Here is a 26194-nt window from a genome sequence, read left to right on the forward strand (position 1 = left end):
CACCAATATTTTGAGCTCTCCACATAATACCACTACAGGAATGAAGAGGTACCAGTCAACCAAATCAGGCAGAGGAGTAAAGTCCTTTAGAACGTTGATCCCATCTCTCATCAATCTAGAGATAATGCCAGCTTTGGACAGGTGGTCCTACAATTGCTGTTCAAGTAGATTCTGAGCCTACTTCCAGTTCGAACTGCTTGAGTTACCTGCTGTGGAATGGACATGTGCAATCACTTGAAGAAAAAATGGTTACCTACCTATCCATAATTATTGTTCTTCTAGATGTTTATCCATTCCACCTCCCCTTTCACCTCTCTATCAAAGTCTTTCTGGTAGGAAGGAACTTAGGGGAGTTGGGGGCAGCATAGTGCTTTATACCGGTGTCCAGTGGCATGAATCACCAAGAGGTGATCATGCTGCCCTGACTGGTACTGTTAAGGGAAAAATTTCGAACAACTCTGTGTGATGCGTGCACCCATTTACAGTGGAATGGCCATGTGCAACAGCCCTTGAGGAACAACAGTTACAGAAAAGTAGGTAACCATGTTTTCCAGTAACCAGTGGCAGGCAAGATCTGGGCATCACTCCACTCCCCAGTCCTAGGGGAAGATCACAGATTTATGGGGAAGGGTGGTGTCTTCATTGCTTGGTATGAGGATGGCCGCTTTTCAAGTGGTCATGGCCCATTATCAGTTCCACTTGTGTGAAAAGTTGGCATTGTTTGTAAAGGACTTGCCTGAGTGCATGTGGTGACTGGCAATTACCATTTTACTGGAGGGCCATAATGTGGCTAAGCATTTACTCAGAGCTTCCTTCAGTGCCTTAGACTCAGCTGCTAGAGCAATGGCTACTGCTGTGATTGTAAGGAGATATGCTTGGCTTCTCTCTTAGTCTCTGTCTTTGGATACCTAGCCTTAACTAGAGGATCTTCCCTTTGAAGGGGACAGCATTTTCATTATAAAGACTGAGTTGCTGGAAAAGGACAGAGATTAGCTGCCTACTCTCTGGGTTTGATTTTCTTCTGTCAGAGGGAGACCACCTAATCCTTCCTTTCACTGTCAGAGGCAGTTTTACCCTCAGTCTGCCTCTTATTTTTTTGGCTATTCAGAGACACCAGCCGATCAGCAGCCTTCTTCCTGTTAGGGCTAGCCAGAAGCAAAGGCCTTTCTAATACTGGTCTTAATCCCAACAACCTGCCACCTCTGTCGTAGTTGTGAAACATCAAACTTCATATTTGACATGGTGATTGAGAATCAAGAACTAACCAATCAGGACTGTTTTACCGTTTTGTTTGGGGACAGGCTGGCCTCTTATCAATGCTTGGAGGTGAGTTGCATTGGACCAATGGGTTCTAGAAATTACAGAAAAGGGCTATGCCATACTTCTCAAAAGATTGCCCCTTTTCAGTTCTCCATACGCTTCTCACAAGGCCATTCTTTTGGAAGTAGAGAAATTGCTTTTGATGGGGCAGTGGATGAGGTGCTTGACATCTCAGAGGTTGGGGATTTTATTCCTGATACTCTCAGGTGTGGGTGGGAAGTGGGGGGGTTTCCATCCAATCTTGGAATTAAGGTACCTGAACAAGTACCTTTTGTTCAGAAATTTAAATTCTGTACATTAACATTGGCCTCTATAATCCCTTTCCTTTTGGTTATGGATTTGTTCGCAACTCTAGATTTGAAGGACACACATTCTTCAAGTAGTGTCCCTGTAGGTGCTCCACTCTAGGTGTGCTTGTGTCCCTGCGCTGCTGATCAGAGAACTTTGTTAGCAGTGTCTGCTGGGCCCGCACATGCAGTGTGTCTCCTTGTGCTGCATCACGAGGCGAGTCAGCATGTGCAGGCTAACTTCCCCTCAGTTCCTTTTCAACTGCCCTGGCTAGAGATGGAGCTATTAGCAGATATTAGCAATAGACAGCTATTACTTTTGTAGCCCAGAGTTTAGTTTTTAGTAATAGTTGTTGTAGTCTCTCTCTCTAAAAATATGTTGAGGAGGGTGCATCTGAATCCTCTGGCAGTTTGAGGGCATTGTTCTCAGGAGAGGAGTCTGTACATTAGTGTGTTGGAGTTGAGAACCATTTGTCTGGCCCTCAATTGTTCCTCCCTCATGCAGGGGAAGGTTTTACAAGCGGTAACAGGCAATACTTCTGCAGTGTACTATATCAACAAGCAGGAAGGTGCTCACTCCACTCTTTTGTGCAAAAGTAATAAGGTTATGGGATTGGTGCATCTTTAACAATGTCTGTCCGGTGGCTCAGCAGTCGATGAGAGAGAGAGAGAGCAACGTGATTATAGACTGTCTCAGCAGGCACCCTTCCCAGATGGCAGAGTGGTTGGTTCCTAAAGGATCAGCTGGTTTCGCACATGTTCTCCGGATGGGATTTGCCACACATTGATCCAGCAGTGTCACCTCTTCTATTCCATAGCTGGCACAGTGTCTGACTGACATGCTTTTCTCCTGCTTTTCCTCCTTTCCATTGACACAGAAAGTGGTAAGAAAGATATGCAGGGATGGGATGAGGATAATTCTTATCACTTAGGCATAGCCTCATCAGCAATGGTATATTGATTTCCTCCGGCTGTCCAACAGAATCTTCACACACCTTCCTCTGTCACTAGGTCCTCTGAGCAAGAAGTGAGGATTCTTCATCTGGACCTGCAGTCCTTCCATCTGATGGCTTGGGCTATTGGTCTTTGACTCTGCCTAAACTTCAGCAGCCCTCTTCGTTAACTGTTCAAGATGTGCTAGTTAATGCTAGAAAGCAGTCTACTTGACAGTGTTATAAGTCAAAATGGACCAGAATTGTAACTTGTATGACTGGGAAGGACAATTCTCCTGCTTCAGTATCCATACTGTTTTAGAATACCTGATGTTTTTAAAGTGGGAAGGGCGGATTCATTGTGAAAGGTTCATTTGACAGCCATTTTGCTTATCATAGAATATCAGGATTGGAAGGGACCTCAGGAGGTCATCTAGTCCAACCCCCTGCTCAAAGCAGGACTGATCCCCAATTTTTGCCCCAGATCCCTAAATGGCCCCCTCAAGGATTGAACTCACAACCCTGGGTTTAGCAGGCCATTGCTCAAACCACTGAGCTATCCCTACCCCCTCATACCTCAGATGATGGTAGATCTGTGTGCATAGTATTGCTGAGAAGTTTTTGAAGGGTTTATCTAATGTGTATTTTCCTTTGAGAGACCCTGTCTCTCCTTGGGAACTCAGTTTGGTTCTGGCCATGCTGATGAAGTCATTGTAGTAGAAAGAGAGAGCTGTAGGCCTTTTACCAGGCCTCATGTTTCAGGTTCTCTCTAATATGGTCACATTTTCAACCCTTGGCTAAGTGTTCTTTATATTCTTTCTCTATTAAAACAGCTTTATTGTTGCCATAACCTCTGTCAGAAGGGTAAGTGAGTTAAAAGATCTTACAGCTGATCCACCTTTCTCAACTTACTATTTAAAAAAAAATAATTTTTTTTTAACCTGATCCCAGCTTTTTGCCAAAGGTAGTTGGATTTTCATATTCATGTCAATTAATTTGCCAGTTTTTTCCCCAAGCCACATTCTGATAAGGGGAAATTGGCTTTACATACTTTGGATGCAAGAAGGCCCTTCGCTTATTATTTGGATAGGACGAAAACTTTTTCGAAAATCATTAAGATTGTGTCTTATGCTAAAAATCACATGGGATATAAGTTTTCTTCACAGACTATTTCTATATGGATTAAAGCAATGTATTGTTGAATGTTGTTTCTTGGCACTAACTCCTATACCTGATACAGTGCAACCACATTCTGTTAGAGTTATAGCAACTATCTTTACTTGCTTTAGACAGGTCCTTGTCGTTTAAATGACAACCTAGAGTTCTGTTCACATTTCAGCTAAGCATTATGCCCTGGACTTGGCCTCTAGGGCCAATGTTTGATTTGGTAGAGCAATGTTCTCTCTTTCGTTAGGTCTCTGCCTCCAGGTTATTTTCAGCACTCCTTGTCTGTCTGTCCTGTAAGTGGGAATATGCAGAGCCAGTGCAAGGAGGAAATGAAGGTAACTTATTTGTAACTGAAGTTCTTAGAGATGGCTCTGCATATTCACGCTTCCCACCCACGTTCACTTCTTTGTCAGAGTCCTAATCTTTTTGTTTTGTCATTGTGGTGGAAGTATCTGAGGTGGTAAGAGGGTGCTGCACCCCATTATATAGCATAGCTCTCAGAAAGTTCAGAGATGCAGAGGGAAGGGGTTGGGGGCTCAAGTGCTTTAATGCAGTGCTTCTCAAGCTATCTGATGTGGGGGACCGGCTTTTTTTTTTTCTGATGTGCACTCAGATCGGCAGCTGATGGCTCGCGGACCGGCACTGGTCCACGGACCACCACTTTGAGTAGCACTGCTCTAGTGGACAGTTAGGAGGTTCTACCATAAGGCACCACAAGGTGGCAGAGTACCCATAAGTGAAGAGTACCCATCTCTAAGAACTCAGTTATAAGTAAGTAACCTTCATTTTTAAATCACGAAGTATATATATTACTGGTCTGGACTTAATTCTGCTTGCCTGTTATAAGTGTAATCAAATCATGAGTGCTTGTGTCCAAGCTACCATTAATTTTTAGTTCTGTGATTGGTTCCGCTTTATCTGCCAACACAAGATTTAATCTAGAATTCCCCTCTATCGGCTGCAACACTTTTTGAGTTTGGACATTTCATCTATTGTGTTTAGAAATTCCAAAAATGTTTTAGTAGCGGCAGCACGAGAACTCCAGCATATGTCACTCAGATTGAAGTCCCCAGTTGGTCATGCAGCTCTTTTTCTCACACATGATAGGTACACAAGGAGGCAGTCATCCTGGTCCTTAGTGTGATTTCGAGGTCTGTAACAGACATCAGCTAGTACCCCGCTTTATCTGTTAGGTCATTGATCATAAGCATTCAAGATAATTTTTTTCTGAGTTTTCAGTGACTCAGAAACGGGTAATGCCACTCCTTCTCCCCTTTTGCCTGCTTGATCCTTCCCAAATAGGTTATAGCCAAAGATTTTAACATTCCAATCGTGTGACTCATACCTCCAGGTTTCAGTAATACCAAGTAGATGGACTTCATGCTCATAAATGAGCAACTCCTCTTCCTCTTGTTTGACAGAATAGAAGCCTGGGTATAGATGTAATGGTTCTCAGGGTACTCAGGACTGAGTCACCTTGTTCCCCTTGCCTCCAGCATGAGGGATTCTTGCCTGTGCCTGCCTGGGTGTCAGCCCCTAATACCACCAGCCTTTCAAGCACTTTCTGAGCTGTGCCAGCCCTGTCTTCGCTTTGCAGGTTAACAGTAGATGCACCCCAAGTCCCTTCGAAATATTCCCCTGGCTTCTCTTAGAAATTGCAGCTCCTCTGTCCCCCCACAGGTGCAGTGTACCTCAGTTTAATAGGTTTACCTTAAACCACCGCTCATGTATACCACACAGCACTTGTAATAATACAAAAAAGATTTATTTAAGAAAAAATAGATTAGAATCAAGAGTGGTGGAAACAAATGGTTACAACACAAAACAAAATCATAAAATGTGAACCTGCATCTACACTTATTAATGGTTACCTTTATTAGATAGGAAAGTAGGTTTTCCCTGCAAAGTTCAGTCTGTTGCAGAGCTAGCCTATTTCACAAGAACCAGGTTTCAAATGTTCATGAAAATTCCCCTGTTCCACAAGGGGTTTCCTCAGTGAATGGATCCAGAAGGACATCTTCCTTCTCTGTTAAAATGTTAGTATTGCGCAAAGCGAAACAATTGAGCCTTGGATTGCATCACTGGCTAAACAGGGCACAGTGACAACTCCCTCATGCCTGAATGAGCCATCATGGGGACACATTATCCTCTGCTAACTAATTTTTATTCGAAGTCCATAAAGCGTACTTTCAGTGTAAATACATTATTCCTTCAATATTTCCCATACATACACCACAAAGACAATGAATCTTGGCAAGTTATAAGCTTTTTGTAGATATCTTGCATGTTATTCTTTATCCTGTAAGACGTGTTTGGTATAGAAGGTTTGTCAGATCTGAGGTGAAGGTTGTTTGCAAAGAATGGGACCCTTTGCTATTAGCCTCTGTGTCATAATAGGCAGTTAAATAATTTCTTCTCCATGTTGTTTGGTTCCATGTCTAATTTTTTTTCAACTTCTTGATTTTGTGCTAAATGAGTGCACATGTCTTCCCTTTTTACACTTCCCCTTTTGTTATTAGTTTAACATCCTCCTGATAGGTCTAGCCAGCCTGTCCCTGATTTAGATTGGTTTCCCTTCTACTGAGGTGGAGGCCATCCAAACTGTGCAGCCCCCCTGACCCTATAGGAGGTGGACCAATGTTGCACAAAACTAAAATTCTCTACCCTGCACCACTTACCTAGCCAGCAGTTCACTTCCAGACTCTTCTGTCTTCCTTTGCTCATGGGACAGGAAGTACCTCTGAGAAGATTGCATGGATATTCTTCTTCAGTACACTCGAGGGTCACTGAACACATTTATTTCTGAGACCTGGCAACACAGTGTCATTAGTATATTCTTGCCCATCTACTTCAGAATATCTTATATCTTGGCTCAGGGAAGGCAGCACATTGTCCCATATGTCATTAGTTCTTTGTAGAATATTGGTTCGATTCTTCTGAGTACTGAATCCATCAGCAGGGATTGTCTGTTTCTTGGACAACTTAAGATCTCATTATTGGTGAACTTGTTTTCTTACAGCTTGGGCCTAGCTGTCCTGTATATCTCTGTTTGCTTGGACCATCTGGATCTTGCGAGGTATCTTCACAGTTTACATGCTGAGGATCTGGGATCAATTTGGAACTTTGTGTGGAATTCATCCTGGTCCTCTTATCTATGGTGATCACAGCCTGTCCATCTTTGTTTGTCTCCAGCCATGTAGAATGCCACCATAACCTTTTGCCTCTGGTGGTTGATCGATTAGAAAGGCCCTAAGGGACTATTATGACCATCTGGTCTGACCTCCTGTACAACACAGGCCATGGAACTTTCTCAAAATGATTCCTAGAGCATATTTTGTAGGAAAAAATCCAATCATAGAATATCAGGGTTGGAAGGGACCTCAGGAGATCATCTAGTCCAACCCCTGCTCAAAGCAGGACCAATCCCCAATTTTTGCCCCAGATCCCTAAATGTCCCCCTCAAGGATTGAACTCACAATCTTGATTTAAAAATGGTCAGTGATGGAGAATCCATTATGACCTTGAAAATTGTTCTAGTCATTAATTACTCTCACTTCTAAAAATGTATGCCTTATTTGCTTATGAAGTGCCAGGCCGCCTCTAACGTCTTCCCTCTCCAGCTCCTTGGTGCCCGATTCCTTTCTTCCTTGAAGCTGGGATACTGATATTTTCTGTATCTGACTGCCTGCAAACTCCTCAGCTTCTCTGATTCTCAGTAGTGTCTCTGCTTGCCCTTTCAGTCCAAGAATCTTTTCTCCAGCACAGCCACCAACTTGCACTTCATGCACAGGAAGTCCCTTCTGGCTTCAGGCAGGAACGATAACTGGGCATATCTGTTGCAGTTTGCCACCACTAGTCCACTGCTGGCCATCGTGGAATAACACACCGAGTTGAACCTGGAAGGAAAGACTCTCACATTTCCTCAAAAACTCTATTGGTTGCCTCTGCTCACAGCTCTGAGATCTCAGGTTTGCCTAGTAAGTGACCATTGTAGGCTGCACTAACAGGATATGTCTAGGAAGGTAGCTTGGTGGAACCTGAAAGGATTACTACCCCCCAGAGGGGTGAACAGGAAGATAGCACCCAACAACTATTTATACCAAGTCTTTCTGTTTCTTAGCTCAATCTGCCACTTACCACCAGAGAGCAATTAGCCACTCGGACTTCAAACACGGGGGCTGATCAAAACTCCCAGGGTCAGAGCCTCACGGTGTTTACCGAGGCACCAACAAACAGACCTGTTTCAGCTGCTTACTCAAGGGCCCATGGCCCAGCTGTGCTGCCTGTATACAGGGAACAAACAGGCACACAACTCACTGATGGACCAAATGCACAAAAGAATAAATGGTATTGTCAGATTGTATTTCTACAACTGGGAGTCTGTTTCTTTCCTGTTTGTTTTTATTTAATTTTGAGCTCTGTATGCATGGATTTTAAGGTCAGGGATAGCCTATGAAGGAAATTAACCTGAAGGAAATAGAAATTAGGAGTCAGGGTTTTTTTTCTTGTGGGAAGAAATTGTCAGCAAAATATTTCAGAGTGACCTTGGTAGTAGATTAGAGAGTTGGGCTGGTCATGTGCAATTGTCAGGACAGAATATTGCAGTATGTAGTAGAAAGTTGTCTGTCTTATACTCTGTTTGTTGTACTGTACTTGGCTTTTAGGGTAGGCTGCTTTTGTGAGCTATTTAAGTAGTGTTCAAGATTTTAGCAGTTACTAAAAATGTCTGGAAACAGCTTAATAGAAGTATTGGTCTACCGTATTATCTGAACATGTATAGTCTGCAGTGGTTATATATCAGGTTACATAAAAGGGAAAGAAAGTGTTACCTGCTTAGCAAGGGAAACTCTGCCTTATCTAGTCTCATTACACAGTAAATCAGTTACTGTACCTCAATCAAAGCAGCCAAATTTTATTCTCCAGTTTCATTCTTGATGTAAGTCCCTTTTATGGGGTGGTCAGTGCTTATTTTCCACATTTGTGTGCACTGTTAACACCTTGTGTACATAAAGGTGAAGTTAGAGTTCTGTGTGTGTACTGCATTGAGTTTCAACTTCATCACTAGCTATCTTGCAGGTAAGTGTGGTTTGAGAGAGAGTCAGAGTCTGGGGGATGTGGGAGCTGAAAAAGTGTTCTTTGGATAGGTGGGTTGCTTGTTGCCAGCTTAGATCCATGCATTGTGGTGAATGCTCTATCTGTTTTAAAATGTGCTGACAGTGAATGATTGAATATTTGACAGTGTGGTCTTGCGTCATTCCTTTGGATACTCTTGATGCTGCAATATTTTTGTCCCTCTGTGTAATATTAATATATTACATACACGTTTGTTTTCCTAGATGTTGACTCATTATACTGTTATATATAAACTGCATTGTTACAATTAAAAAAACTAATCTGTATGTTAGTATTTTTTAAAAAAAAATCCTTTAATTGGGTTTTTATATTATCATCCACTCATTTGCATTATTTTACGGATTTTTTTCTGAATGGCAAATACCCTTTATTTCATGAGGAATTATAATTTCATGAGACATTATTACTAACTCTCACCCCGATCAAGCTGGGATGCTGCCTGGCATGCGCGCGCTCTCTTTTCTCCCCCACCCCAGAAACAATCTTTTCTTCAGCTGAAAAAACAAAACAAAAAATCCTTCATTAAAATTAAAAATTAAAAAAATGAAATGGTAGTTACCGGTGAAACAAGCTTTAGTAAACTGAATATACAGGAAAAAATGGCATTAAACTATTTTCTTGAATTCAGTACCTTCCCCTTCAGCCTAATGCTTGTTCATGATTGGCGAAAGAGAAATATTTTTCCTGCTTTCTCTACAACCAGTCACTTTATCAAATTAGAATGAATGATTCTAAATTTAGAAAATGTTCTTTTTACTCCTATTGCAGAGGCTACTACATAAAGCTGGCTTTTCACTTCTGTGAACATTTATGTGCCTGGTCAACAATTTAAACCAATTCAATATCTCGACTTTACTGATGGCTTAGCAGTTAACATGTATTTTAATAGTTCTCATTCGGCTCTCAAATATTGTTAGTCAGGGCATGATTCTGTTATTTATTAACAGAGATCCTTGTCAGAGTGGCATTCACCTCATTTGTACTTACACATCTACTATACCGGATGGAGAATGTGAGCAAGAAAAAGGTGGAGTAAGTGCCAGATGCAACCATTTTTATTACTGTCTGTGATTTAACTTTATCTTTCAATATGTGCCCTTAAATTCCTTCCAGATTTAAACAGCATTAGTAGTAATACAGCTGTCTGCTTGCAGTTTATCCACTGCAGTACCTATAGACTTCTGTATATCATCTAAAATTATCATTAGAAACCTGTTTAATATTTTGACTGTGATGGTGCCATTCATTTGTGAATATTATCTTAAACTGTCATCTGGACAATCCAATTCTTAGCTTTTCAAAGCACACTTTTGCCAAATTCCACTATACATCTTGGGACAGAATGAGTTCTGCCTCACCTGTTCTCTTAATGGAAGCGGATACACATCCAAATCACACCTGGAGTTGCAGCTAGCAAAAGATGTTAAGAGTAACAAGAAGAACAGTCAAGGAAAGTGTGGGCCCCTTACTGAATGAGGGAGGCAACCTAGTGACAGAGGATGTGGAAAAAGCTAATGTACTCAATGTTTTTTTTGCTTCTGTCTTCACGAACAAGGTCAGCTCCCAGACTACTGCACTGGGCAGCACAGCATGGGTAGGAGGTGACTAGCCCTCTGTGGAGAAAGAAGTGGTTCAGGTCTATTTAGAAAAGCTGGACATGCACAAGTCCATGGGGCCGGATGCGTTGCATCCAAAAGTGCTGAAGGAGTTGGCGGATGTGATTGCAGAGCCATTAGCCATTATCTTTGAAAATTCATGGCTATCAGGGGAAGTCCCTGATCTGGAAAAAGGCTAATGTAGTGCCCATCTTTAAAAAAGGGAAGGAGGAGGATCCTGGGAACTACAGGCCAGTCAGCCTCACCTCAGTCCCTGGAAAAATCATGGAGCAGGTCCTTAAGGAATCAATTCTGAAGCACTTGCATGAGAGGAAAGTGATCAGGAACAGTCAGCATGGATTCACCAAGGGCAAGTTATGCCTGACTAATCTAATTGCCTTCTATGACGAGATAATTGGTTCTGTGGATGAAGGAAAAGCAGTGGACGTGGTGTTCCTTGACTTTAGCAAAGCTTTTGACACGGTCTTCCACGGTCTCCATTCTTGCCAGCAAGTTAGTATGGGCTGGATGAATGGACTATAAGGTGGATAGAAAGCTGGCTAGATTGTCGGGCCCAACGGGTAGTGATCAATGGTTCCATGTCTAGTTGGCAGCCGGTGTCAAGTGGAGTGCCCCAGGGGTCGGTCCTGGGGCCGGTTTTGTTCAATATCTTCATTAATGATCTGGAGGATGGTGTGGATTGCACCCTCAGCAAGTTTGCGGATGACACTAAACTAGGAGGAGAGGTAGATACGCTGGAGGGCAGGGATAGGATACAGAGGGCCCTAGAAAAATTAGAGGATTGGGCCAAAAGAAATCTGATGAGGTTCAACAAGGACAAGTGTAGAGTCCTGCACTTAGGACGGAAGAATCCAATGCACCGCTACAGACTAGGGACTGAATGGCTCGGCAGCAGTTCTGCAGAAAAGGACCTAAGGGTTACAGTGGACGAGAAGCTGTCTATGAGTCAACAGTGTGCCCTTGTTGTCAAGAAGGCCAATGGCATTTTGGGATGTATATGTAGGGGCATTGCCAGCAGATCGAGGGACGTGATCGTTCCTCTCTATTCCACACTGGTGAGGCCTCATCTGGAGTACTGTGTCCAGTTTTGGGCCCCACACTACAAGAAGGATGTAGAAAAATTGGAAAGAGTCCAGCGGAGGGCAACAAAAATGATTAAGGGACTGGAACACATGAGTTACGAGGAGAGGCTGAGGGAACTGGGGATGTTTAGTCTATGGAAGAGAAGAATGAGGGGGGATTTGATAGCTGCTTTCAACTACCTGAAAGGGGGTTCCAAAGAGGATGGCTCTAGACTGTTCTCAGTGGTAGCAGATGAGACCATTACTCCTTGTTCTGTCAAGTTGCAGTGGGGGAGATATAGGTTGGATATTAGGAAAAACTTTTTCCTTAGGAGGGTGGTGAAACACTGGAATGCGTTACCTAGGGAGGTGGTGGAATCTCCTTCCTTTGAAGTTTTTAAGGTCAGGCTTGACAAAGCCCTGGCTGGGATGATTTAATTGGGGATCGGGCCTGCTTTGAGCAGGGGGTTGGACTAGATGACCTCCTGAGGTCCCTTCCAACCCTGATATTCTATGATTCTATGATCTGAGAGTAAAAATGGATTTTTTTAAGGACTTTCAAGGAAACATGTTTGAATTGAAAGACCGATCTTGAGTTAATAAGAAATTTGTGTTGGTGAATTTTGCCTTTTTCTCGATCTTCCTAGCTAACAAATGGCTAGTTACTATCTCAGCAAAGCTAAAATATAGTTAAGCCATTGGAAACTTAATAGGATACATTTTGAAGAAACTGTTTCGTAGTTAAGCAAAGTGTGATTGATTGTTACTAAATTTTTGTGTCTTAATGGCTGCTCTAGACCATCAGTTAGTCTGAAGCCATAGGCTCTCTGTTAAGATGGCTGCTATTTCCTAAAGCCTTCTCATATGGACGTAAGTAGAGGTCTGCTTGGGCTTAATTTTAAAGCCTGGGTCATTGTCACTGCCTCATGCTTGCAGGGTTGACTCATTGGTGAAGTGCCCTGCTGCCACCACAAGTGGATGTTGTGGAGTGAGAGGCAGGCGCTGCTGTGTTCCTCAGCTCAGCACAGCAAAGTGGAGGTGGCCAGCGAGAGTGGGGCATGCAGCTGCTCCTTTGCCAACCGATGGGCAGGAGAAGGAGAACCCACCTAAGCTCAAGAGTGTGCAGTTATTTTCCCTTCTGACCTGACTTTACCCACACCTGGCACGTGTAGTCGAGTGCCAACAGATTCCAGGGCTCTAGAAGTAAGGTCACTCTTGGTGAAGTTGGCTATCATCTGCTGATCTGAGGGAAGATGGCTGCTTCGTATGCTCTATGGTAGACAACTGAACTGAAAAGTGAGGCAGGAAAAAGTGAGGCAGGATGGAGAAGTTCCAGACTTGCCACCCCAAATGTCAAAAATCATGAGTCAGGCCACACAAGGGCTAGAAACTTTTTTTTTTTTAAATCTGAAAACTGAGATTGAGGGGAAACTAGGTCACATTACAAAGGATGAATATAAACAAATAATCCAAGGCACAAAATGAGATTAAATTAGCTAGAGACATAAAGGGTAACAAGAAAATATTCTATAGATACATTAAAAGCAAGTGGAAGACCAAGGACAGGGTAAGCCCGTTACTCAATGAGGAGGGGTGAACTATAACAGAAAAAGTGGAAATGGCAGAAGTGCGAAGTGATTTTTTTTTGGGTTGGTTTTCACCAAAAATTTTGTACCAGTTGGACATCTTACTTAATGAACGCCAGTGAAAATGACGTAGGATCAGAGACTAAAATAGGAAAAGAACAAATTAAAAATTAACAAGACAAGTTAGATGTCTTAGGGTATGTCTACACTATGAAATCAGGTCGAATTTATAGAAGTCGGTTTTTTAGAAATCGGTTTTATATATTCGAGTGTGTGTGTCCCCACAGAAAATGCTCTAAGTGCATTAACTCGGCGGAGTGCTTCCACAGTACCGAGACTAGCGTCGACTTCTGGAGTGTTGCACTATGGGTGGCTATCCCACAGTTCCCGCAGTCTCCGCTGCCCATTGGAATTCTGGGTTGAGATCCCAATGCCTGATGGGGCTAAAACATTGTCGCGGGTGGTTCTGGGTACATATCGTCAGGCCCCTGTTCCCTCCCTCCCTCCGTGAAAGCAAGGGCAGACAATCGTTTCGCGCCTTTTTTCCTGAGTTACCTGTGCAGATGCCATACCACGGCAAGCATGGAGCCTGCTCAGGTAACCGTCACAGTATGTCTCCTGGGTGCTGGTAGACGTGGTACTGCATTGCTACACAGCAGCATCAACCCCTTGCCTTGTGGCAGCAGACGGTACAGTATGACTGGTAGCCGTCCTCGTCATGTCCGAGGTTCTCCTGGCCACGTCGGCCAGGAGCGCCTGGGCAGACATGGGCGCAGGGACTAAATTTGGAGTGACTCGACCAGGTCATTCTCTTTAGTCCTGCAGTCAGTCCTATTGAACCGTCTTATGGTGAGCAGGCAGGCGATACGGATTGCTAGCAGTCCTATTGCATCATCTTCTGCCGGGCAGCCATGAGATGTGGATGGCATGCAGTCCTTCTGCACCGTCTGCTGCCAGCCAAAGATGTAAAAGATAGATGGAGTGGATCAAAAAAAGAAATAGACCAGATTTGTTTTGTACTCATTTGCTCCCCCCCCCCCCCCCCCAATCCGTCTAGGGGACTCATTCCTCTAGGTCACACTACAGTCACTCACAGAGAAGGTGCAGCAAGGTAAATCTAGCCATGTATCAATCAGAGGCCAGACTAACCTCATTGTTCCAATAAGAACAATAACTTAGGTGCACCATTTCTTATGGGAACCCTCCGTGAAGTCCTGCCTGAAATACTCCTTGATGTAAAGCCACCCTCTTTGTTGATTTTAGCTCCCTGAAGCCAACCCTGTAAGCCGTGTCGTCAGTCGCCCCTCCCTCCGTCAGAGCAACGGCAGACAATCGTTCCGCACCTTTTTTCTGTGTGGACGCCATACCAAGGCAAGCATGGAGGCTGTTCAGCTCACTTTGGCAATTAGGAGCACAGTAAACACCACATGCATTATCCAGCAGTATATGAAAACCAGTTTCATGACTGGCCAGGCTACGGTGTGAAAGTTCTCTTTGTTTCTCCTTGATGAAAGCCCCCACCCCTTGGTTCACGCTACTTCCCTGCAAGCTAACCACCCTCCCCTCCTCCCTTTAATCATTGCTTGCAGAGGCAATAAAGTCATTGTTGCTTCACATTCATGCATTCTTTATTCATTCATCACACAATTAGGGGGATGACTACCAAGGTAGCCCAGGAGGGATGGTGGAGGAGGGAAGGAAGATGCCACACAGCACTTTAAGCACAGCACTTTAAAAGTTTACAACTTTAAAATTTATTGAATGCCAGCCTTCTTTTTTTTGGGCAATCCTCTGTGGCGGAGTGGCTGGTTGGCCGGTGGCCCCCCTACCGCGTTCTTGGGCATCTGGGAGTGGAGGCTATGGAACTTGGGGAGGAGGGCGGTTGGTTACACAGGGGCTGTAATGGCAGTCTGTGCTCCAGCTGCCTTTGCTGCAGCTCAACCATACACTGGAGCATACTGGTTTGGTCCTGCAGCAGCCTCAGCATTGAATCCTGCCTCCTCTCATCACGCTGCCGCCACATTTGAGCTTCAGCCCTGTCTTCAGCCTGCCACTTACTCTCTTCAGCCCGCCACCTCTCCTCCCGGTCATTTTGTGCTTTCCTGCACTCTGACATTATTTGCCTCCACGCATTCGTCTGTGCTCTGTCAGTGTGGGAGGACAGCATGAGCTCAGAGAACATTTCATCATGAGTGCGTTTTTTTTTCTTTCTAATCTTCACTAGCCTCTGGGAAGGAGAAGATCCTGTGATCATTGAAACACATGCAGCTGGTGGAGAAAAAAAAAAAGGGACAGCGGTATTTAAAAAGACACATTTTATAAAACAGTGGCTACACTCTTTCAGGGTAAACCTTGCTGTTAACATTACATACATAGCACGTGCTTTCGTTACAAGGTCGCATTTTGCCTCCCCCTGCCGCGTGGCTACCCCCTCAACCCTCCCTCCTCCCCGTGGCTAACAGCGGGGAACATTTCTGTTTAGCCACAGGTAAACAGCCCAGCAGGAACGGGCTCCTCTGAGTGTCCCCTGAAGAAAAGCACCCTGTTTCAACCAGGTGACCATGAATGATATCTCACTCTCCTTAGGATAACACAGAGAGATAAAGAACGGATGTTGTTTGAACGCCAGCAAACATACACTGCAATGCTTTGTTGTACAATGATTCCCGAGTACGTGTTACTGGCCTGGATTGGTAAAGTGTCCTACCATGGAGGACGCAATAAGGCTGCCCTCCCCAGAAACCTTTTGCAAGGGCTTTGGGAGTACATCCAGGAGAGCCGCGAATGCCAGGGCAAAGTAATCCTTTCACATGCTTGCTTTTAAACCATGTATAGTATTTTAAAAGGTACACTCACCGGAGGTCCCCTCTCTGCCTGCTGGGTCCAGGAAGCAGCCTTGGGTGGGTTTGGGGGGTATTGGCTCCAGGTCCAGGGTGAGAAACAGTTCCTGGCTGTTGGGAAAACCGGTTTCTCCGCTTTCTTGCTGTGAGCTATCTACAACCTCATCATCATCATCTTCTTCGTCCCCAAAACCTGCTTCCGTCTTGCCTCCATCTCCACTGAAGGAGTCAAACAACACGGCTGGGGTAGTGGTGGCTGAACCCCCTAAAATGGCATGCAGCTCATCATAGAAGCGGCATGTTTGGGGCTCTGACCCGGAGCGGCCGTTCGCCTCTCTGGTTTTCTGGTAGGCTTGCCTCAGCTCTTTAAATTTCACGCGGCACTGCTTCAAGTCGCTGTTATGGTTTCTGTCCTTCATGCCCTGGGAGATTCTGACAAAGGTTTTGGCATTTCGAAAACTGGAACGGAGTTCTGATAGCACGGATTCCTCTCCCCATACAGCGATCAGATCCCGTACCTCCCGTTCAGTCCATGCTGGATCTCTTTTGCGATTCTGGGACTCCATCATGGTCACCTCTGCTGATGAGCTCTGCATGGTCACCTGCAGCTTGCCACGCTGGCCAAACAGGAAATGAGATTCAAAAGTTCGCGGTTCTTTTCCTGTCTACGTGGCCAGTGCATCTGAGTTGAGAGTGCTGTCCAGAGCGGTCACAATGGAGCACCCTGGGATAGCTCCCGGAGGCCAATACCATCGAATTGTGTCCACAGTACCCCAAATTCGACCCGGCAAGGCCGATTTAAGCGCTAATCCACTTGTCAGGGGTGGAGTAAGGAAATCGATTTTAAGAGCCCTTTAAGTCGAAATAAAGGGCTTCATCGTGTGGATGGGTGCAGGTTTACATCGATTTAACGCTGCTAAATTGAACCTACAGTCCTAGTGTAGACCAGGGCTTAAAGTCATCAGGGCCTGATGAAATACATCCTAGAATACTCAAGGAGCTGACTGGGGAGATATCTGAGCCATTAGAAATTATCTTAGAAAAGACATGGAAGACGGGAGAAATTCCAGAGGACTGGAGAAGGGCAAATATAGAGCCAATCTGTAAAAAGTGGAATAAGAACAAATCCGGGGAATTACTGACCAGTCATCTTAACTTCAGTACCTGGAAAGATAATGGAGCAAATAATTAAGCAATCAGTTTCCAGACATCTAGAAGATAAGGTGATAAGTAACAGTCAACATGGATTTGTCAAGAACAAATCATGTCAAACCAACCAAATATCCTCCTCTGACAGAGTAACAAGCCTTGTGGGTGGGGGAAAGCAGGAGATGTGATGTATCTTGAGTATAGTAAGGCTTTTGATGCTGTCTCACATGACCTTTCATTAACAAACTAGAGCTATACAGCCTAGCTGAAACTACTATAAGGCGGATGCACAACTGGTTGGAAAACCATTCCCAGAGTAGTCATCAGTGATTCACAGTCAAGCTGGAACTCATATCAAGTGGGATCTTGCAGGGATCAGTTCTCGTCTGGGTCTGTTGAATATCTGCATCAATGATTTAGATAATGGCCTAGAGAATACAATTCTAAAGTTTGCGGATGATATCAAGCTGGGAGGGGTTGCAAGTGCTTTGGGGGATAGGATTAAAATTCAAAATGATCTGGACAAACTGGAGAAATGCTCTGAAGTAAATAGGATGAAATTCAATAAGGATAAATGGAAAGTACTCCACTTAAGAAGGAACAATCAGTTGTAGATATACAAAACGGGAAATGACGGCCCACGAAGGAGTACTGTAGAAAAGGATCTGGGGGTCAGTGGATCACAAGCTAAATATGAGTGAACAGTGTGACACTGTTGCAAAAAAACCCAAACATAATTCTGGGAGGTATTAGCAGGAGTGTTGTAAATAGGATACAAGAAGTAATTCTTCCACTCTATTCTGTGCTGCTTAGGCCTCAGCTGGAGTACTGTGTCCAGTTCTGGGCGTTGCATTTCAGGAAAGATGTGGACAAATTGGAGAAAGTCCATGGAAGAGCAGCGGGGATGGTTAAAGGTCTAGAAAACATGGCCTATGAGAGAAGGTTGAAAAAACTGGGTTAGTTTAGTCTGGAGAAGAGAAGACTGAGGGGGGACATACTTTTTCAAGTACATAAAAGGTTGCTACAAAGAGAAGGGGGAAAAATTGCTCTCAACTTCTGAGGATAGGACAAGAAGAATGGGCTTAGATTGCAGGAGGGGTGGTTTGGGCTGGAAATTAGGAAAAACTTCCTGTCACGGTATTTTAGCACTGGAATAAATTGCCTAGGGATTTTGTGGAATCTCTGTCATTGGAGATTTTTAAGAGCTGGGATGATCTAGATCAGTGGTTTTCAAACTTCAGGTCATGACCCAGTACTGAGTTGCGGAATGCAAGGCACTGGGTCACCTTGCTCAGCACCCAGGGAGCCTGGTGGCCGGCCAGTAAAAACTAGTAGTCCCTACCTGTTCTGACACCATGCTGTGCCCTGGAAGCCGTCAGCAGCAGGTCTGGCTCTGTGTGCTGCCCCGAAGCACCAGCTCTGTACTCCCACTGGCTGGGAACTGGCCAATGGGAGCTGGGGAGAGGGCGGCTCCTGTGGGTGAGTGTCGTGTGGAGGTGCTTGCACATCTCCACCTGTGGAGCCGGGCCTACTGCTGGCCGCTTCCAGGGTACAGCGTGGTCTGCGGTGCCAGGAGAGGCGGGAAGCCTGCCGCTGCACTGCTGACTGGGAGCTGCTGGAGGTAAGCCTGCGCTCCAATCCCCAGCCCTGAGCCCCCTCCAACCTGCAGCCCCCTCCTACACCCCAAACCCATCATCCCCAGCCCTCACCCCCACAATGCAACCCTCTGCCCCAGCCTTGAGCCCCTTCCTACACCACAAACCCATCATCCTCAGCTCCTTTGGGTGGCGGGCATCAACAATTTTCTTCAACTGGGTCGCCAGGAAAAAAGTTTGAAAACCACTGGTCTAGATAATACTTAGCTCTGCCTTGGGAGCAGGGGACTGGACTAGAAGACCTCTTGAGGTCCCTTTCAGTCTTATGATTCTTACCTAATCACTTGTTTCCCGGAGCTGGGGCTATAAGAAAACAACCATGAGTTTCACAATTAGAATTACTAGAGTTGGCAACGCTGGAGTTCCCTTTGTCTTCTCTGAGCATTGCCTCAATTGTTACGCAGTGTTCCTAAGCTCTATGTGCTTTCCTTTGGTCCCACTAGATCATGCTGCCTTCTGGTCCATCATTCACAACTTTCCAAAGTCTGTAGATGCAGCTTCAGTCCTTTTAAAGTAGTCCATATTTTGTCTGTGAGGGGAGACTCTCTCTCTCCTCCCATTCGAGCTCCTTTATGCTGTATAGATGGGCTGGAGTGGCATTAAGGGCTGGAATGGCTGGGAGAGAATTCCCCTCAGCGCAGGAACTGAGGAAGACAGAGTGGTGAGAAATGGATTGGCCTAGCAGTGAGATAGATGGCCTAGAAGGGAGGGAGAATCCATATCTGAGAATGCAGATCTGGGGCTTGAGCTCTCTGCTTCCCATTGGCCAGCTTGGCAATGGGAAAAGAACTGGGAGCTGAGTGGCCCCATTAATTTGAACTTATTCCACAGATTTTGGGGATGTTTGTGCCCTTTAGCTGGAAGGAATTTTTCCTGTTTTGCCAAATTGGCAATGGCCTGGTGTTTCTTGGCCTTCCTTGAAGTTGTCATAGAGGTACGTTTGGGTTAAAAAGAATAGGATTTGATTATTTAATATTAGGAGTTTATAGGAATGTTTAGTTTGTCGCAGTTTGCAGCCAGTGTCCAGTGTGGGTAAAAGATAAAAGGGTCAGCTTCTAGAGAATAAGAGACTTAAGATTTTATTGGTAGATCTTGTACCTCTGGGAGAAAAGGGCAGACCTGAAGTCTTTGCAGACTAAGATCCTCCTTTGTGGAAAGAGCATGACAGCATTCAGAAGTGTGCTGAGTCGTAGGAGCAGACTAAGGAGTGTCTGTCCTGAGTTTCTGGTGGGAGCCCTGTAAGCCCACACTGGACTCAGTTAAATGGCTGTTATGTGACAGACAGGGTAAGAGAGAGATGAGGTGGGGTGGGCATATAGAGCCCGTGCCCAGTGTGGAGTTAAGAAAGTAGAAGCTTGATGTTTGAATCCATCCCTGACTGTCTTCATTCGCCTCTGTGTCCTGATCAATGATAAATAATAACTTTCAGCATGCTGTTTGAGTTTAAATATCTTTGGGTGGATTTGCAGGTGACTGCATAACAAGTGCTCAGCTAAGATCTTTTTAAATCAGAAGATGTTAAAAACTAGACTTCCGCACTATTCATCAGATCTGCGTAAACTTTAACATTGAACACATTTGTGTGTCTTGGTATTTGTTAAAAGTAGCTGTGATTTGTACTATGTGATAGTTGAACATCTGTTAAACCTCTTTGTAGCACACAAGAGTTTCATTGCTTGTATTTCCATTTTTCTATTCCCATTTCTGTTCCCATTGCTGTTCCTTTGCATGGAACACAGAGAGGAATTTCACTGCTGAATGGTACTGTTCTGCTTATTTAACATATTATTTAACAAATTATTCTGCTTATTTAACATACCTGAATGATTTACAAGTAAAATTATCACTTACCAGTGACGTCAGAATAATGTATGAAATTAGGACATGTAGTTCAGGTTTATACTTCAGATTGGGCCAGCTGGTAGCTTCTCTTCCTATGTGTTAAAAATATCCTTTAATGTGTTCCCAAATGCCCAGGATAAAATGAAGAAAATAGTATTGCAGTGAAATTAAAAATAAACTAATACCTGGCAAAAGAATGAACCTGTTAAAGGAACAGGTTTTACTGTATATTAGTTTGTTAATAATCAGATCTGAACTCTTTTCAGATGCTTTATAAAAGTGGCAAAATGATCAAAAGCATGAGTGCCAGATCAAAAGTTATTTTAAGATGAAATAAAATTTATAGGGCTTACAAGTTGTAAAAACTAAATGAATTCCTGATAATGTGTATTATTGGATATCTTCTGTATTCAACATTATACAAAACAGTATGTGGCAACACTTACCCACAGAAACGTCACTCTAAAATAGCTTGACATTTAGGCAAGACCATGTTTGTGTTTGTATTAAATAGAGTAATTATGGTCAGTGTCTTAACCAGTGGAAAATATAATGAAAAATGAATTAATGTTTGTGCCTGCCACATGCTGTGAAATTAATGTTCATTTACACCTGTAGGTATTCCAGCAACCCAGTGTTGTTTCCCTTTGTTACAAATATTTTAATGCATGCTACTTTACACTTAACAGAATCCTGTTAATCAGATGATCTGAAAGCGCCTTATTAAAATTAATTAAGCATCACAACATTCCTGCTAGGTAGGTAAATAGTCTATCCATTTTAGGGAGAGCCAGTGGCAGGAATGATTTAGATTCTTTGGGTTCCCATGCTATGCATTTCTTTATCTTGATGATTAAATTTCTTTTAAATTTAACATTTACTCTGAATTTCCTTTGTTTTATAGCTAGTTTGAGATAATTTCAGCATTCCTGTAATGTTTATTACCCTAAAATACTGCTGTGTAGTCTCAATCTAACTCCCTCTTACTTTATTTTTCATCTGGGAAATAAACACTATTTTAAATGTTTTCATACATATTCCCAACCTTGTTCCATATATTATATGGATATAAATTCCAAGATGTATTGAATATATAGTTAGTTGGAATTTCAGTGTTAAGAGAGGAACTAATTTTAAGAAACCACAGTGTGGATGTGTCAGGAATATATCAGTGCTGAGTACAATTATTCTGAATACAATTAAAGAATATCATCCCTTGTTGGTGGCAGTCAGTTTCTTAGTGAACATTTAACACAAACACTAAACTGAGTAAAAACTGTCATGTGTAAAATCTTCCTCCTTTGTGACTGAAACTTGCAGCACACCAAAAATTCTGTTGGCCATTTTTTTGTGTAAAGCTAGTAGTGGACCAATAAAATAGAAATCTCTTCGGTTTCTTAGACCCTGGTCATGCAAAAGAGGATAAGTCCAGCATTATGCTGAAACTTTTCTCTATTTAAAAACTGAAGTTTACTCATAATTTTTTTGCAGTTATATATATTTTCAGCATTTTATGTTGCTTAAATTATTTCTGTTTTTATTCTCTCAGATGTTTTTGTATTCAGTAAATGTGTAAGAAAATTATGGAAGGAGGTGTTGTAGATTTTAATTTGGTAAATTGAGAGAACTTTCGATGTAAGAAAATAGTGAAATTATAAAGTGAAGATCACGTTCATCTGATCTACTTAGTCCACAAATGTTAGCCTTCTAGTCTTTAGTTACATCAAGGATTTAGTGTAGGCTCTTATGCAACAGATGATGACATCTTAGAGCTGTAAATACATCTTGATAGATTTTTTAAATAATTTTGTCATTGCTGTATTTGAAGAGAAGTAAAGATTTTTCTCCCTCCTCTTCTTTATTCCAGTTCAATTTTGTGGGAAGAATCCTTGGTCCCAGAGGACTAACAGCTAAACAGCTTGAAGCAGAAACAGGATGCAAGATAATGGTCCGAGGAAAGGGCTCAATGAGGGACAAAAAGAAGGTAGGTTTTTGAAAAGCAGCAGTTTTCAGCATATGGATTTTACTTACAATACATAAAACAAACATTTTCCTAATGCACAATAACTGTGAAGGCCTTAAAAACTATTTCTCCTACTTAACACTTTTTGCCATAAACTATTACAATATATTTAATTTTCTTTGAGTAGCGTTCCTATGAGTGCTCCACTTCATCTGGAGAAACACCTGCAAAAGTAAGAGATTTCATCACTGGTGTATCCAGCAATAGTTATCCACATTTCTTTCTTCCCTCTCTACTGGTTTGGATTACCTGTTGAATTTTAAAAAGTTGGGTCTTTCTATGAGTGCCATCACAGTTTATTTGATTGCAGTTACAGCTTTTCATTCCCCCAGAGAGGGATTCTCAGTGTTTGCCCACCCCACAACAGATAGTTTCATCAAGGGGTTGATTAACCTTTCTCTGTAGCTTAGAGAGCCCATACTTGTATGGGTTTTGAACTTGTTCCTTAATTTCCTAATGAAACCCATCTTTGAATAATTGGCTAACTGTTCATTGCTACACCTGTCTTCGAAGGCAGCTTTCTTTGTAGCCATCACTTCTTCCTGGAGAGCTGGAGAATTAGAGGCATTAATGGCAGACCCTCCCGTTGCCGTTTTCTTCAAGGAAAAAGTATCTTTACAGCCACATCTGCCTAAAATGTCTTCTGAGTTCCACATTAACCAGGTTAGCCACATTCCATTTTTTTTCCTGAAGCCACACAAGACCAGGGAGGAAGTTGCCTTCCATAGCTTGGACATTAGAAGGTCATTAGTTTGGTTCTGTCCACATTGGGAGACTTTCTAAATAGCATTCTCCTGTTTGTCTTATTTGTGGATAGATCTAAGAGACCCCCAGTTTCCAAGGAGACTTTCAAAATACATATCCAGATGTGTTCTTTCTTGTTATTAGACTGGTCACAATGAGCCCCCTTCTAAAATAGCCCATCCTACAAGATCCCAATCCAAGTCCGTGCAGTGTTGGAAAAATGTATCAGTTCAAGAAATTTGCAAGGCTGCAACTTGGGCATGAATTCATGCTTTTCCCAAACACTATTCCCTGTTACATGCTTCCAGATCAGATGATATTGTTGGCAGGGCAGTCCTGTTGGCATTAAATTTGGCTCCAAAGATCACTTCCTCCTGCCATGAGTACTATTTTGGGAGTCACCTGAAGTGGAGCACCCACTTCAGGACACTACTCGAAGAAGGAGAGGCTACCTACTTTGTACAGTAACTGGAGTTCTTTGAGACCTGTTTCCCTGTGGGTGCTCCATTGCTGCCCCTTCCCCTTTGATTCTCCTCTTGAGTGACTTTCCAGAGAAGGAACTGGGGGTGGTTCTTATCCTCGATATGGGACATGAGGAGGGCTGGAGCTCATGCATGGGCCGAATGGGCACTGCAACTGAAAATCTCAAATCAAAGGCACTTAAAGTATATGTGCACCTGAAATGAAGTACCATAGGGGCACACATCTCAAACTCCAGTTACTGTGGAAAGAAAGTAACCTCTCCTTTTGCAGAATTGGACCAATACTTCAAAGCACAGTATATTCTTTTAATAAATTCTTAAATTTGTGTGCACTGTAATTGCACAATTCAGTTTTCAGTTAACCAATTAAAATATTATTTTCCACTAACTAATAAATTTCTGTTAGTAGTTTATGATGTACAGCAAAGTTAAACATGAAAATAGAGCCCAAAAATGTGTTCAACTGTATCTATGGAAGGGCATACGTCAGAGAAGTATTTTTAATTAAAAAAAAAAAAATCCCTTTCCATAATTGTTTAAAAACGTCCTGGTCCACTGAAGGTATTTCAGAACTTAGAAATATCTGATTTTGGAAGGACCATGTATAGTATGTGTTGGAAAAAGACCATGGGTATTTGTGGTGATGTAGCCTGAATATTTTGTTTGAATCAAGATGCACCAAAAGTGTGTGTTCACATATATACCAATTCTGGGCTAAGAGGGAGATCACACCTAAACTTCCTGCCATGGAGCATTAGGCCCCACTCTTCCTCCAGCCTTATGAGCTCAGAAGGGAGAACCTTCTGGCAGGAGTCATCCTGTGGGCAGATGCGCATGATGGCAGGAGCAGTTACAAAAGCAATATCTGCAGGCACCATCAGATGCTGATATCATCAGACTATGCTTTCTACAATGTTTATTCTGGTCACTTTTTCCTGTTACTTGGCAAACTGTTTGCCTTAACCCTCTCCTGCTCCCCTCCCTCAGTCTCTTTATTTCAGTCTTAGTACACCATGATCCTCTGTTCTTTCCTTTAAAATATCCCTGAATGTCCCTTCTTCATTGTTTTTCCTTTCATCTAATACCTGCCCTCCTCACCCACTCTACCCTATAATACATTTTGTGTGTGTGTATATAAACAGAATTACAAGCATAAGTAAAATAACTAAAAGCCACCCAATAGTTATTTTAAACCTCCTGAAACTAACCACATTTTCGAACCATCACTTCATTCACTGTGCTTTTATGTTATAACATCCTTTTCTCTCACCCCATAACTGCCTTGTTCAATTTGATGGAAAGCTCTTGGGCAGGGACAATGGCTTACCTTGCCTTGTTTATCTTGGGGTCTCTAAACGATACTTGAATAAAAAGAAAAGGAGTGGAAACCACTGAATGCATCCGATGAAGTGAGCTGTAGCTCACGAAAGCTTATGCTCAAATAAATTGGTTAGTCTCTAAGGTTCCACAAGTACTCCTTTTCTTTTTGCGAATACAGACTAACACTACTGCTACTCTGAATCTTGAATAAAAACGAGAGAGTTTTTTTAAAAGTAGTTTCTAGTTAGCATGGACATTCCACATATAAACGAGTCCTTAACTAAATTTCCATTTTTGCTTTGTAATTCACTTTTTGAGATTGTGTGGAGTTTTAAAATATAACTTGCCAAATGTAACACTGTAGATTTGACAGTTTGTAAAGACTTTTGAAATAATGGTTTTCCTGTAGATGGGGATGGAATGAGAACTGTTCGATAAATGAGTAGCTTCAGAATGCTTCAGATGACATATAATGTGAGAGTGTTGAAGCAAAGGACATGTGTTAAAACAAATCATATGGTTGACCATATGTAAACAATCTTAGGTGACTCCATAATGTTAAATACTAATATTAAAGGTATTAATCTTTTGAAGAACACTACTGTAAATTTTTACATATTTAAAAAAAAATGTATTGTAGCAGAAGCTTACTAATGAAAATAACCCCTTGAAAGTTCTGTTAAAAATTCTAGTAAAAACTTGTTATATTTGGTAAGAAGAAAGTATGACTGTTGTACATACCTCACTCAGAGCGAGCAACCACCTCACCAGAGCCTTTTAGGATTTTCAAACCTCATTCAGCTTTAATCTAGTAGAAGATCATTCTGGCTGTTATTCACGGAAGCTTTATTGTAGCTACTAGTTTACCAACAAACAGTTTGACTTCTACCTTTTTTTCAGATCAGATTCTACAGAGTGGGTCAAATGTGAAGACACAATATGGTTAACATTGCAAGGGTGAATGGTCAAACTTCTTTCTCTCAGAAGTGAAATATTGGTCTGTTAAGAAAGCTGGATGCTGTTAAATTTATTCAGTC

The 26194-nt window shown here is 42.7% G+C and overlaps 1 protein-coding gene across 12 annotated transcripts in view; it reads left to right on the forward strand.

The window, feature by feature from the left end:
• QKI (QKI, KH domain containing RNA binding) overlaps positions 1–26194 on the forward strand; it is a 317720-nt gene that overhangs the window by 121314 nt on the left and 170212 nt on the right. For all 12 annotated transcript variants that reach the window (XR_007355754.2, XM_048844060.2, XM_048844063.2 and 9 more), the window contains exon 3: positions 22456–22572. Coding sequence is in view for 11 of the 12 variants with exons in the window: in XM_048844060.2 (XP_048700017.1) it covers positions 22456–22572 (117 nt within the window). In the remaining variant the exon portion in view is untranslated. The remainder of the gene's footprint in view (positions 1–22455; positions 22573–26194) is intronic.

Source organism: Caretta caretta, chromosome 3 (assembly GCF_965140235.1).
Source record: "Caretta caretta isolate rCarCar2 chromosome 3, rCarCar1.hap1, whole genome shotgun sequence".
Taxonomy (NCBI): Eukaryota; Metazoa; Chordata; order Testudines; family Cheloniidae; genus Caretta; species Caretta caretta.